The sequence below is a fragment of the Cebidichthys violaceus genome, unplaced genomic scaffold (assembly GCF_023349555.1).
Source record: "Cebidichthys violaceus isolate CVI_PGR_0920_01 unplaced genomic scaffold, fCebVio1.0.p SCAF_5, whole genome shotgun sequence".
In the NCBI taxonomy this organism is placed as follows: domain Eukaryota; kingdom Metazoa; phylum Chordata; class Actinopteri; order Perciformes; family Stichaeidae; genus Cebidichthys; species Cebidichthys violaceus.
The window spans coordinates 6,523,703-6,534,902 of record NW_027176705.1 but is presented as its reverse complement, the minus strand read 5'-3'; the positions used below and the strand labels follow the sequence as shown (position 1 = coordinate 6,534,902).

The 11,200-nt window shown below is 38.7% G+C and overlaps 1 protein-coding gene across 1 annotated transcript; it reads right to left on the bottom strand.

The window, feature by feature from the left end:
- Positions 1–252: 252 nt before the first annotated feature.
- LOC137887575 (uncharacterized) lies at positions 253–2,923 on the bottom strand. Its single transcript, XM_068730666.1, has 2 exons — positions 2,468–2,923; positions 253–1,453 (listed from the first exon to the last, which is right to left on the bottom strand). Exons 1-2 carry the CDS (start codon positions 2,807–2,809, stop codon positions 1,124–1,126), a joined length of 672 nt encoding a protein of 223 aa, XP_068586767.1. The 5' UTR covers positions 2,810–2,923; the 3' UTR covers positions 253–1,123.
- Between the last annotated feature and the right edge of the window lie 8,277 nt (positions 2,924–11,200).

Genomic DNA, 11,200 nt, shown 5'->3' with positions numbered 1-11,200 from the left:
AGACAGACCAGAGATTGGTGTGTGTGTTTGCAGCTAAAAAAAGAAATAGTATTAGTGCAGCGAGAAAACAGTCAGTAAAATACAAGAAGGCTAATGCTTCCAATGCTTTCCTATACACCAGAATGCAACAAAATTAAAGACAATTATAGAATGTCTTTTTGAAATTAACCAACAAAAATAACAGCAAGCAAAAACAATTTTTTTCCGAAGCAGGAAAATATTTATTTGTAAAAAAATATATATATATATATACAGTAGAAATGACTCCATTCAGAAAGATGAAGGAGAGATATCTATGTACAGTCAGAGAGTTTGGTCTAATCTACAAAAAGCAGATGACAAGAAGCGGGCAGTGTTGACGAGCAGACTCACAGAACTAACATGAATGGAATTTACTGTTTCCTAACTTTCCCCATTTGTAGCTAAAGGTAAAGGTTGCAGTTATTTCAAAATTATGTCTAAAATTGATTTTGTTATCGTACACATATGGTAATGTATGCGGGTACCGTTCAAAGGGTTTACATGTAGTTAATTGTGGCATTTGTGTGTGCCGTCTTGAAATGTAAAAGATAAAAGATATTTTTCAATAGAAAGGTTTTTCAACCAAATTCATTCTTAGAATGTTCATTACTCCGAGTTAGTAGGTTAACAGGTAGTCTACAGTACACTTGCACACATATTTTGCCCAGCTCAAGTCCTAATAAATGTGTGGACAAAATATTTTTCACATGATGTTGAATGAACATTATGAGCTTTGAAAAGGAGGGAGTTATTAGGGGGCTGGTATATCTGGTTAAATTACATTTTACTGCAAATGTGTACCTAGTTAACTAACAACTCTATGTTTACTCATATGTTATAATAGTACCAAAAGGAGGTTCCATCAGCTACATTCAAAATGAAAGACTTTTCAAACCCAGAAATAATGCTCTTGATACAACACTGAATTATAGAGATCTACATAGTGATATTATTAATAGCAGTGGTGGTCAAAAAATAAATATTAAAAAGTTATAATGGTAAAAAACAACCCAAAAAAACTATTTACAGGTTGAATGCTTGCAGAATCATATTTATACCATAACATCGATTACACCATTTTTAATGCCTCATAATGAGCCCTTTAGCCCTCAAACTCTGCAGCATAAAGCACTTGCTGGAATTTCATCCGTACCTCCATTCTTTTTTTAATAGTCAGCCTCTTCAGTGAAGGCAGAAGGCTGAGTAGAAACAGTTCATCTTCATCTCTGAGGTTGGTGACGGCATCTGCAGAGCTTATCTCAGTTTCTGTGGTTGTTTGCCTTTTACGTTTAAGAGAGACTCCCATTTCCTGATGGTTGTTTGGACAGGACTCCACAAGAGAAAAGCTAGTAGTAACGACAGGCAGGGGACAATGCTGCTCCTTCTCGTCTTTATCTTGATCTTTGTCCACGTCATCACCACTTCCAGCTACCTGTGTGGCATGAAGACAGCGAATAGCATTAGTGGTTAACACAGACAGCAATACTGATAACAAGCTTCAATTTCTTTGGCAATTCCAAAGCAATTTCAAAGCCAAACACATCTCAGTCCCTTATACAACCTATACCGCCTACTGGGAACAGAACATATTTTTTTGTTATTTTGATATATATATATATATATATATATATATATATATATATATATATATATATATATATATACACATATATATTTTTTTCAGATAAACAATTTTCTATTTTAATGTAATGTATACCATTCAATAGAGCCTTATTCATCGGCAGATGGCTATTAGGTGCCAATAATAGCTTATCACAAATATATCATATTGCCTATTAAATAACAAGAACTTGGAGTGCAGGAATGCCAAAGATAATATGTTTGAGGTAATTTAGACGCAACATGTTAGTCCACCACAATGCATCGTATCTTTGTATTTGTAAATTGTCTAGCTGAGTACATATCATGTTACAACCTTTAAATAACAACATTTAAAGGTTTTGTATACCCCAAAAGGTTTTTTTTGTTACGCTTGCTCAAGTCCTGTCTGTTCACACCTACAAAAGTCTAATCAGCCAAATAAGTGAAATCATTGTTTGGGTATAGCATGGCTGTGCAGGGCTTTTAAGATGTCTACATCACACATGCAGTCGCGCTGCAGTCAGTTTTAGGTTTAACATGTTTTGCTGTGTCCCACCTAAACTGACTGCTGACTGTCGGTTTTCCACCACGTGCTTTTATTTTGACAAGTGAATCCGGATATCACGAGAGGCAGACGTCAGTAACGATGTGTTCGGTCCACATGGACGTTATCATGCGATTAGCTTTGAAAAACAATGTCTCCGTTAGTTAGCGTTAGGGCTGTAGAGCTGTCTATAAATCAACAGTATATGTAGAATAATCGGAGTGTAGAATTTTAAAAATCAAATACGTGAAATCTATTTGAAAATACAACGCATGACAGACAGACAAGTGACCAACACACCTCGTCGGATTCCCCCGTGCCAGGCTCTACTTTGGGCTTGACGTAGGCACTGAGCCAAGCCAGCTGGTTGTACAGCACCGGGACGGGCCTCTCCACCGGGTTCTCCTCGTCTGTGAGCAGAGGCGCGCTTCTCTTGGCGAGTCGCTTCTTCGCCTTGCAGAACTTGTCGCGTAGATTTTTCCATTTCAGCTTCACCTCCTCCTCCGACTTTCCCATATTGTCTGCGATGTCTCTCCACGACAGATGCCCCTTCAGATTGTCTTTGTAGTCCCGCCGGGATTGATCGTACAGATTCGGATGTTCGCGTATCAAGTCCGCCAGTTTCTTTTCGATAGTATTCATTTTGTTTTCTGTTTATTTACTTCATCGCGAAGTCCTTTCGTCGGCGGACAACGATCGAACCTCGCCAGGTTGAAGCTGGCAGAAGGAAGTGCGACGGTCTATTAATTCAAAATAAAAGTTGTATCATTAACACCTTTTGGAAAGGCTGTCCTTGAATAAAAGAAATGAAAATAAAAAAAAATATTTGATGTATATGACTCTTTCTTATGGGGTTATCCTATACCAACTCAACAAGACCTCCCGGATTTTCTTAAAAATCATGTGAAAACGTCTATCAAATCATGAGACCATACCAAATCCTATATCTGTACTATTCTACACCAAATACTTTGTTAGTTATTAATTTTTGAAAGTTTGTTAATTATAAACCTTAGCAACTGCTTATATTTTACTTGATTGGGTAGAAATTTTAATTGAACATCCAAGAGACCCTAAGGATAATTCGCAACATGTATTCATGGCAATAATTGTCGCTGAATGTTTTACAGCAATCAAGTTAATAGAAATAAATAATTACCCAAATGAAAAAAAAAACTCCAAAATAATACCTCCACTAATTTTCATTGTCTTGCAACCAAATTTAGATTATATGTATTATTGATATTGTTCTATTAATATATACATGTATTACCATAATATTCTATTATTTGGTCCTGCATACACGAATAAGACACAGATCTTGTTAAATATATCTATATATTTTTAAGATATTATGACTGCATATTTTTCCAAAAAGGATTATTTTAATTCCTTTTTTGTGAGGTAGTGTTGATATTCATTTCATATATATATATATATATATATATATATATATATATATATATATATATATATACACAACATGTTGTTGACAGTCTTGTCACCACATATCTCTGTTTGAAAAAGAAAAGAAAAGCAGAATCTATATCAAAATAGTCGCATGATTAGAGCCATCAATCTAACTTAAATTATACCTTTTATTCTTAGCGGTGACTTTTGTTCTGCAGTGCACTGTGCTTCCTGCCTGCCTGCTCTAGATGGCGTATTTGCTCTTTTCGCTCTTTTTATTGTCAGTGAACAGTTGAGATGGTTCAATGAACCAAGATGGGGTAACTTTAAGGACACAATACTGTCCTAGACATAAAAATAATTTTAATGGGCTCCTCCTTTGAACACAGAGTAAAAGGACTATAAATCATGTGGCTGAGTATGTTGGTTTGTCATTGTCCATAATGTTTTGGGATTATAGTATTTTATTCTTTCTTTCTGTGTCTTTTGGGTTTAAAAATATGTTTTATCTATGCTACTGAAACATAGCAGTGGTAAACACACACCAGAAGTGCTGGTTATGGTATAAACTTCATAATTAAGATAATTGCTATCAGGTGGTAGATGGCTTTTTAAGTGCATGTTTTTTTATAAAGAAAATATCCTTAAAAAATGTAATTGTTTGCCAAAACATCATAATAAATCATTTAGCGTGGTGTGCAGTTTTCTCTGTAAGCTGCTGTCAAGAGTGTCCCTCCTCTGAAACATTTAGATTTGCTTGATGTCTTTTATGTGTACTTATTTGTGTTGTATATTTATGTAGTCTTAGTTATATTAACATATTTTTGTAGGCCATTTCACTGATGTTTAGATCTTTCGGTATGGGAATAACATAAGCTCATCAAAGGCCAGAATTTAAATGAAGGCTAATTTAAATAGTTTTTAAATGGTAACCACATGAAGACTCCAGGCAGGTGTCATGAATACCGCATCAATTTAATTTACATTTGAAGACCACGATAGTGAGTCGTGACAGATCAAACATGGTCTCTGTTGGAGGCAGTCTAAGTGTCACCTGGAGGATTCCTCATGTGGGACACTACAGATTACAGGGACAGCACAATGAATAACACCAATTATGAGGACATCAGCTATTATCACAGGGATGTCACAAGTGATGGCACACCCAGTTACAGTGACAATTACAGTACAGCTGACTAGACTTACACAGGGTCCACAACACATGAGGGGGCAACCTGGTATTATTGGGATCCAGAGAGTCAAGACACCTTAATTTAAGGGGAAAATACAAATTATATAGACATCACAAGTGATGGTTAGCAGTTGTACTCCGTTTAAAATGATAAACATGGAGAGTGGTCATTCTTGTTGCTGATACAGAAACAACTCAAGACAAACAGTCGCAAGTCAAATACACATAAAGGTTCATCATGGCGTCCCTTTTTCATGCTTTATGTGCAGACAGGGTCTCACAAGATCTCTGTTGATGTATTGATACTTGTTTGATTATTTTAATACAGTATATAAGTATTTCCTACAAAATGACAGCACTCTAACTGCAGGGGTCACAAGAATTTCCAGAATTAAAAATGCAGAAGATGTCAAAGAGCCCTACAATAAAAGGCTCACAAAACCTCTCTTAGAAAGTTTCGGTGCAACACAGGGATGATAATTGGAAACTTCTCCAAAAAAGAGATGCACAGTAAAACCTTGTGAAACACCAGAGGCCACACCAGTCTCGCTTCCAAACTAAAAAATCTGAAAAAAAAGGAGAAAATCTGCTTTCCGATACAGAGGGAGGTGATATCCCAGTGGGCTCTCATTCCCAGGGCGTCAAATTCCAACGCTTTGTCATGCCCCTCAGCGTCGGATACCCAGTGTGTAAGAAAGTAATGCTTCACAAGTCTGACAAAGCATTAGTAAGTTGGAATGAGACATGTTGGATATCGCTGCTCTAAAACATAAAACATGCTTCTCCTCTTTGATTTAGACTTTTGCCATACTAGGCAACTAAACCCACTCATTTCAGCAGACCAGCATCTTACTCCTGCAGTGATTATGGCAGACTGTCTGTCAGCAGAAAGTAGGGAACCATAAGAAAGCAGCGGAGCGTTTATCTTCCACTTTGTGTGATTTGAGAGTTCATTCAAATTTGTCAGAAGCAGCAAATGAAGCTGTGTGATTTCTGTTTGTCATTTGAATATAAACACATTACATATAGGGATAAAAAGTAAAACAATATACTGCTGTCCAGTCAGTTTAAAATAATTGCAGAGAGTAGGGACATACGTAGTGACATAACACACAAGCCCAGACACAAAGGATGATCAATTTTACAAGAGATTCAACCATAGTTGTTCAACCTGGAGGAGATTCAGAACGTAAGTGAAAGCTCATATTGAAACATGCTTTATAGCTTCACCTTGTGTAGCAATTGTTATTATTGATATTATGCAGGATACAGCTTGCAGTCTAGAGAGCACAACAATGTCTCCATGCAGAAATAAGCTTTGACACATCATATGAACTTATCATGTACATTTTGCTAACTTGCCAACTGACATGTATATAGACAATTGCCTAGAGGGAGCCACAGGGACTCAACCAGTCTGGCACACCAAAAACAAGCAGCAGAACTCCTCTGAGAGCAGCAGAGATATCAGTGGGGTTGACACTAATGGTAACACTTTCAGATTAGAGGGATTAAATCTTAATATGAATATTTAGTCAAATTCTACTCTCAATATAGAACAATCAATCAACGATATGTAAATTGTTCAATGATTATCTCACAGAGAGACGGTTTCATTTGTTGGTTTTAGCACTGGCAGCTGCCAGTACAGTATAAACCAGCCTGCTATTGATTCATTGCAGTGGCTGAGTGACAGGGAGCTTTCTCTACAGTGTTTGGATGGCAGTTGTTGTGTCTCAGGCACTTTCCCTACCAGGCAGTTCAGGAATTTGAACCACTGACCCTCTGGGCATGAGGTCACTTCTGCAACCATTTGGCTACTGTCCTCCACAAATGTTTACATTCTATACTCATGTTTGTCCCTTCTTAGTTGCATTGTGAACCTGAAGCTTACAACTCAAAACAAAGCTGCTATTTAGTTTATAAAAACAGAGTATAACTGTGCTTTAATTCGGTATTTATCAATTATGATATAAATTTAATGGCTTGCGGCTCTGAATGCTGATGTGTTTGTCTGTCTGCTGTGACATCTGACCTTAGTGGGTGACTCCACATCCCAAACAGTCTCCATACACACACTCTCTCTCAGTCACACACACACACACACACACACACACACACACACACACACACACACACACACACACACACACACACACCATCTGCAGCGTGAGTGACATATTTATCTTCAGAGGAAAGGAGGAGGGAGAACAGCGGAAGATACACAGCCTAAAAAGAGACACCAGGCAGGTAGTCATAGATAAATGTGTGTGTAAGTCTGTGTGTGCGTGTGTGTGTCAGTGTTAGTATCTGAGACAAGCTGAGCCAGCTATTGAGCCAGATAATGTAGATCAGTAGTAGGGCCAAAATCATTGAATGGGAAGTTTAGAACATCTTAAAGAGAATAGGCAATCTCGTGGTTGCCATGGTGGTCATGTTATTGCTCTTGTCTAGACCTGATAATCTATAGACTTTAATATCGAGTGAGGAGGAGAGACATTTTCCCAACCCGAGTCATCTGAGCGTTTTTGTGTGCGTGTGTGTGTGTGTGTGTGTGTCTTTGTGTTGTTACAGAGCAGCTCTTTCCCAGACCAGTGATAAGTGTCACCTCAGTGGGGGCTTTGACACCTGGGCTGGTGTAAAGTGGGGGTGGGGGGATGTGAGAAGTCTGGGGTTCACACCTCATTGATGGTAGGGGATGATCCTGTAACTAACCTCCTAATACACGAACGTGGACGCACACACACACACACACACACACACACACACACACACACACACACACACAATGTAAATAAATGATGCATATTAAAGAAAAATACCGGCAGCATTGCAAGTTTTAGCCAATTAATGTATTTTGCAAACCATTTACCAGATCACATCATACATTTTATGATCTGCAGCATAATTTATTGGTGATACATTACAGTAAACTTTAAACTTTGAATCCACTTTATCGTGTTTAACATTCACTCTCTTTCCCCATTTTTCCTGCCGCTCTCCACTATCAGAATCAAATAATGGCATAAAATACCCCAAATAACCTGAAAGAAAATAAATACAGTTGTGAGCAGCAACCGCTTTTAAAAAACAACTTACTTGGTGAAGCATTAAATAAAGGTCCAGCATCTGAAATCTGCCGACTGTTGCCAACAAATCAAACCTGGAGGACAAACCGAAACAAGTTAATCTAGTTTTATATTGTTGTTTTGAAGGGTGATGTAAATATGATCCTGTCCTGCATTAAACATATTAGCTCTTTCACAGTACACTCACCTATCTTGGTTGTCAGAGTGTCCATAAATGTACTGGCAAAGAAAAGAAAACTGCCTTGCTTGCTGATACATCACGATGCCATGATAGTGTAGCTTTTCAAATCTGTTTGACAGCATACTGTCTGTGATGGATTACCCATGTCTAAGAAGTGTACAATATCTTCAAGTTGATTTTCTTACTGAGTGAACTAAATGGAAACTGATGGCTGCCTGGAAGGTAGGAAATCAGTCTGAAACATTTGCTGTGGAAAATGTTTGGCACTCATATAAATTACATGAGAAAACCACAAGACTGATTCTTTTAACTGTCATTGCAGCCATTATTTTCTCAAATTGGATTCTTGCTGTGGCAATGTGACCTTTTCTCACAAACGTGCTGACATGTTAAATGGTTATCTTACAGTGATGTGAAAAACATGTCTCTGTTTACAATGGAGTGGTTAATTGTCACATAGTTTCACTGCTGTTTGAGACATCTTTCCAGTCCAATGAGGAACCTTTCTGTGGGAAGGTTTGATCACATGAATCCACACTGAGACCGCGAAAGGAAGCTCCAATAGAGTAGAATATGACACTGTGTGCATCAATTAAGAGTTGATGTATAAATATGTTCTTCAGGCTATGTAAAGCTAAATAACGAGGCTCCAGACTGCCACTGTGCCGATACTCTCTCTTGCTCTCACACACACACACACACACACACACACACACACACACACACACACACACACACACACACACACACACACACACACACACACACATCCTGTTCCTTTTGACGGATACATGCTAAAGACAGACTGGGACTCATTTGTACTATTTAAGGCTTCTGTGAGAGTTTTTTCTTCCTTTCTTGTGCCTTGCTCAGCATCTTAGTCATCTTCTGGGTGTGCGCACAGTGTGCCCTTTTTTCCTCTCTCATTAACTCTAGATCTCTTTCACACACTTTCTCTCTTGCTCACATGGCTAAGCATACGGATAAGAGATACAGGCTATGCTACGCTGAGGCTGATATATCTGAAAATGTTGTTGACCTGGGAAAACAACTTGCATCCACCCCATCCAGTATTTTCAGGATCATGTTTGAAAAGTTTGAGTTCAGACACAGCTGCACTACTTGTCTTTGGGTCTGCTGCTGTCCATTTTGTCACCTCCCACTCTCAATGATCACTTATATCTTGAGTCAGTACAGCAGAACTCACATTATCCTTTTTTTGTTTGTGACATCAAGTGAAAAAAGAGTGATTTGATAAAATACTATCTGTTCACCAAGGGGAACTTTACGTTTTGTGCTGTTGCACAAAGACTATTTATCATATCATTATTTCAGGTTTGCAAAGCCTTCTGGCTTAAGTAAATGCTGTGTTTTTGGCTATACTGACATTCAAAATTATGCTCCACTTTGGTTTGAAAAACATTAAGCTAAATGTGGACTGAAAACCAAAATGATGCATTTTTAAAAATTGCCAGCTTGGTTTGGACACAAAAGATAACTTTAAGACGAAGAGAGGGGGAGAGAGAGAGAGAGAGAGAGAGAGAGAGAGAGAGAGAGAGTTAGTGTGTGTGTGTGTGTGTGTGTGTGTGTGTGTGTGTGTGTGTGTGTGTGTGTGTGTGTGTGTGTGTGCTTGTCAGTCCCATGTTAAAGGGAAGTGTCTGTGCTTATCAAAGAGCAGGATGAGATGACATGTACCTGCTGAAGAGCTATCAGTTTTTTATACTGTGCTGCTACCCTCAACTACACAGAGACAGTGTGTGTGTGTGTGTGTGTGTGTGTGTGTGTGTGTGTGTGTGTGTGTGTGTGTGTGTGTGTACGTGTTGGGGGCAGTTATCAGACCCTGCAAGATATTTTTTTCAGATTAAAACATTTATTTGGTTTTCTTCTATGAAGTTATGAAAGTTTTAGTATATGTTCATTTAAACTACAGTATACACAAAGTGTTGTTGTACTGCTCAAAGTGAAGTAGTTAGTCTGCCGTCTAATGTGATGAGTGTGATAACTCTTTGACACACAATGTTTTCTTCTAACTTCCCCCTAAGGTGCCCATGTGTCCAGTTGGAAAAAGATGTCCTGAAACACCTGGGGGGCACCTCTCCAGTGAAATGTCGACATCCTCTCTCTCTCTCTTCTCTCATTTTTCCCCCCACTATGATCAAAGAGTTTCCAGTCAGGCATTTACAGCCATGACTTGTGATTTACACAGAGGAAGACGCCACCGTGGTGTGACAGACATTTAAAGGTCAGTTAAACTGCTGCTTTTCTATTTTTCTTTCTCAGACAACAAAGCATTTTCAAGGTAGATTTTGGAGGCAAATGCGATGACTAATTAAGAGATGCTTGTCATATGTTGTAGCTTGTTTCATTGAGGGCTGTGTTCAGGTCCCAATCCAGCTGACTTGCATTGCTGCCAGGTGGACAGACTGGCAACACAAATTAGACAGCACCGTTATCAGATGATGGATTCTCTTTTAAACTTTCTGTAAAAATAGACAAGACATACGAAACAGACAGGAGAGTTGTACGGACGGCTAAACCAAGCAATACACGCCTTTTACGGAGTCATTCCTCTAGTATAGAAAACCACCTGTTGCTCATGGCCCAAACAGAATGGAAACTGGCCTTATGCTGCTATATATACACCATAGCCGCAAATACTGTATGTCTAAGTTAAAAAGACATAGTCACCAGCAGAGCTAACAGCCACATAGCTCAGTTGATAAAATAGTGACAAGATAGCAGAATATGTAACAACAGTCCTTTGTCACTTGTTAAAGAAGATGTACTTTTGAAGAGCTGCAGATCAAAGCAGATTTCTGAAGTAATCATCCCACAGGAGGATGAGCAGCCCTGCATTGAGCTCTGGGATTTCCCTGTTATCCCGACCTTTGACCATGTCCCCCTTATTCCTACCTCCCAAACCTGCCAGCTTGTTAACCTGGCCGTCATGCGTGTGACCCATCAGCACTTCAGAGGAAGTCCCAACACAAAGTCATCTGTGGAGGGTTAAACCGTTACTGAGAGAAAGAGAGAGATAGAGAGAGAACGATATGAATGTGAACGAGGGAAAGGAAGAAAGAGGAGCAGCAACGTGTCATGATTCATGCATTAACACAGGAATGCCATTGAGAAGTGGAACAGGCGAGGTAGTTTCCAACAGC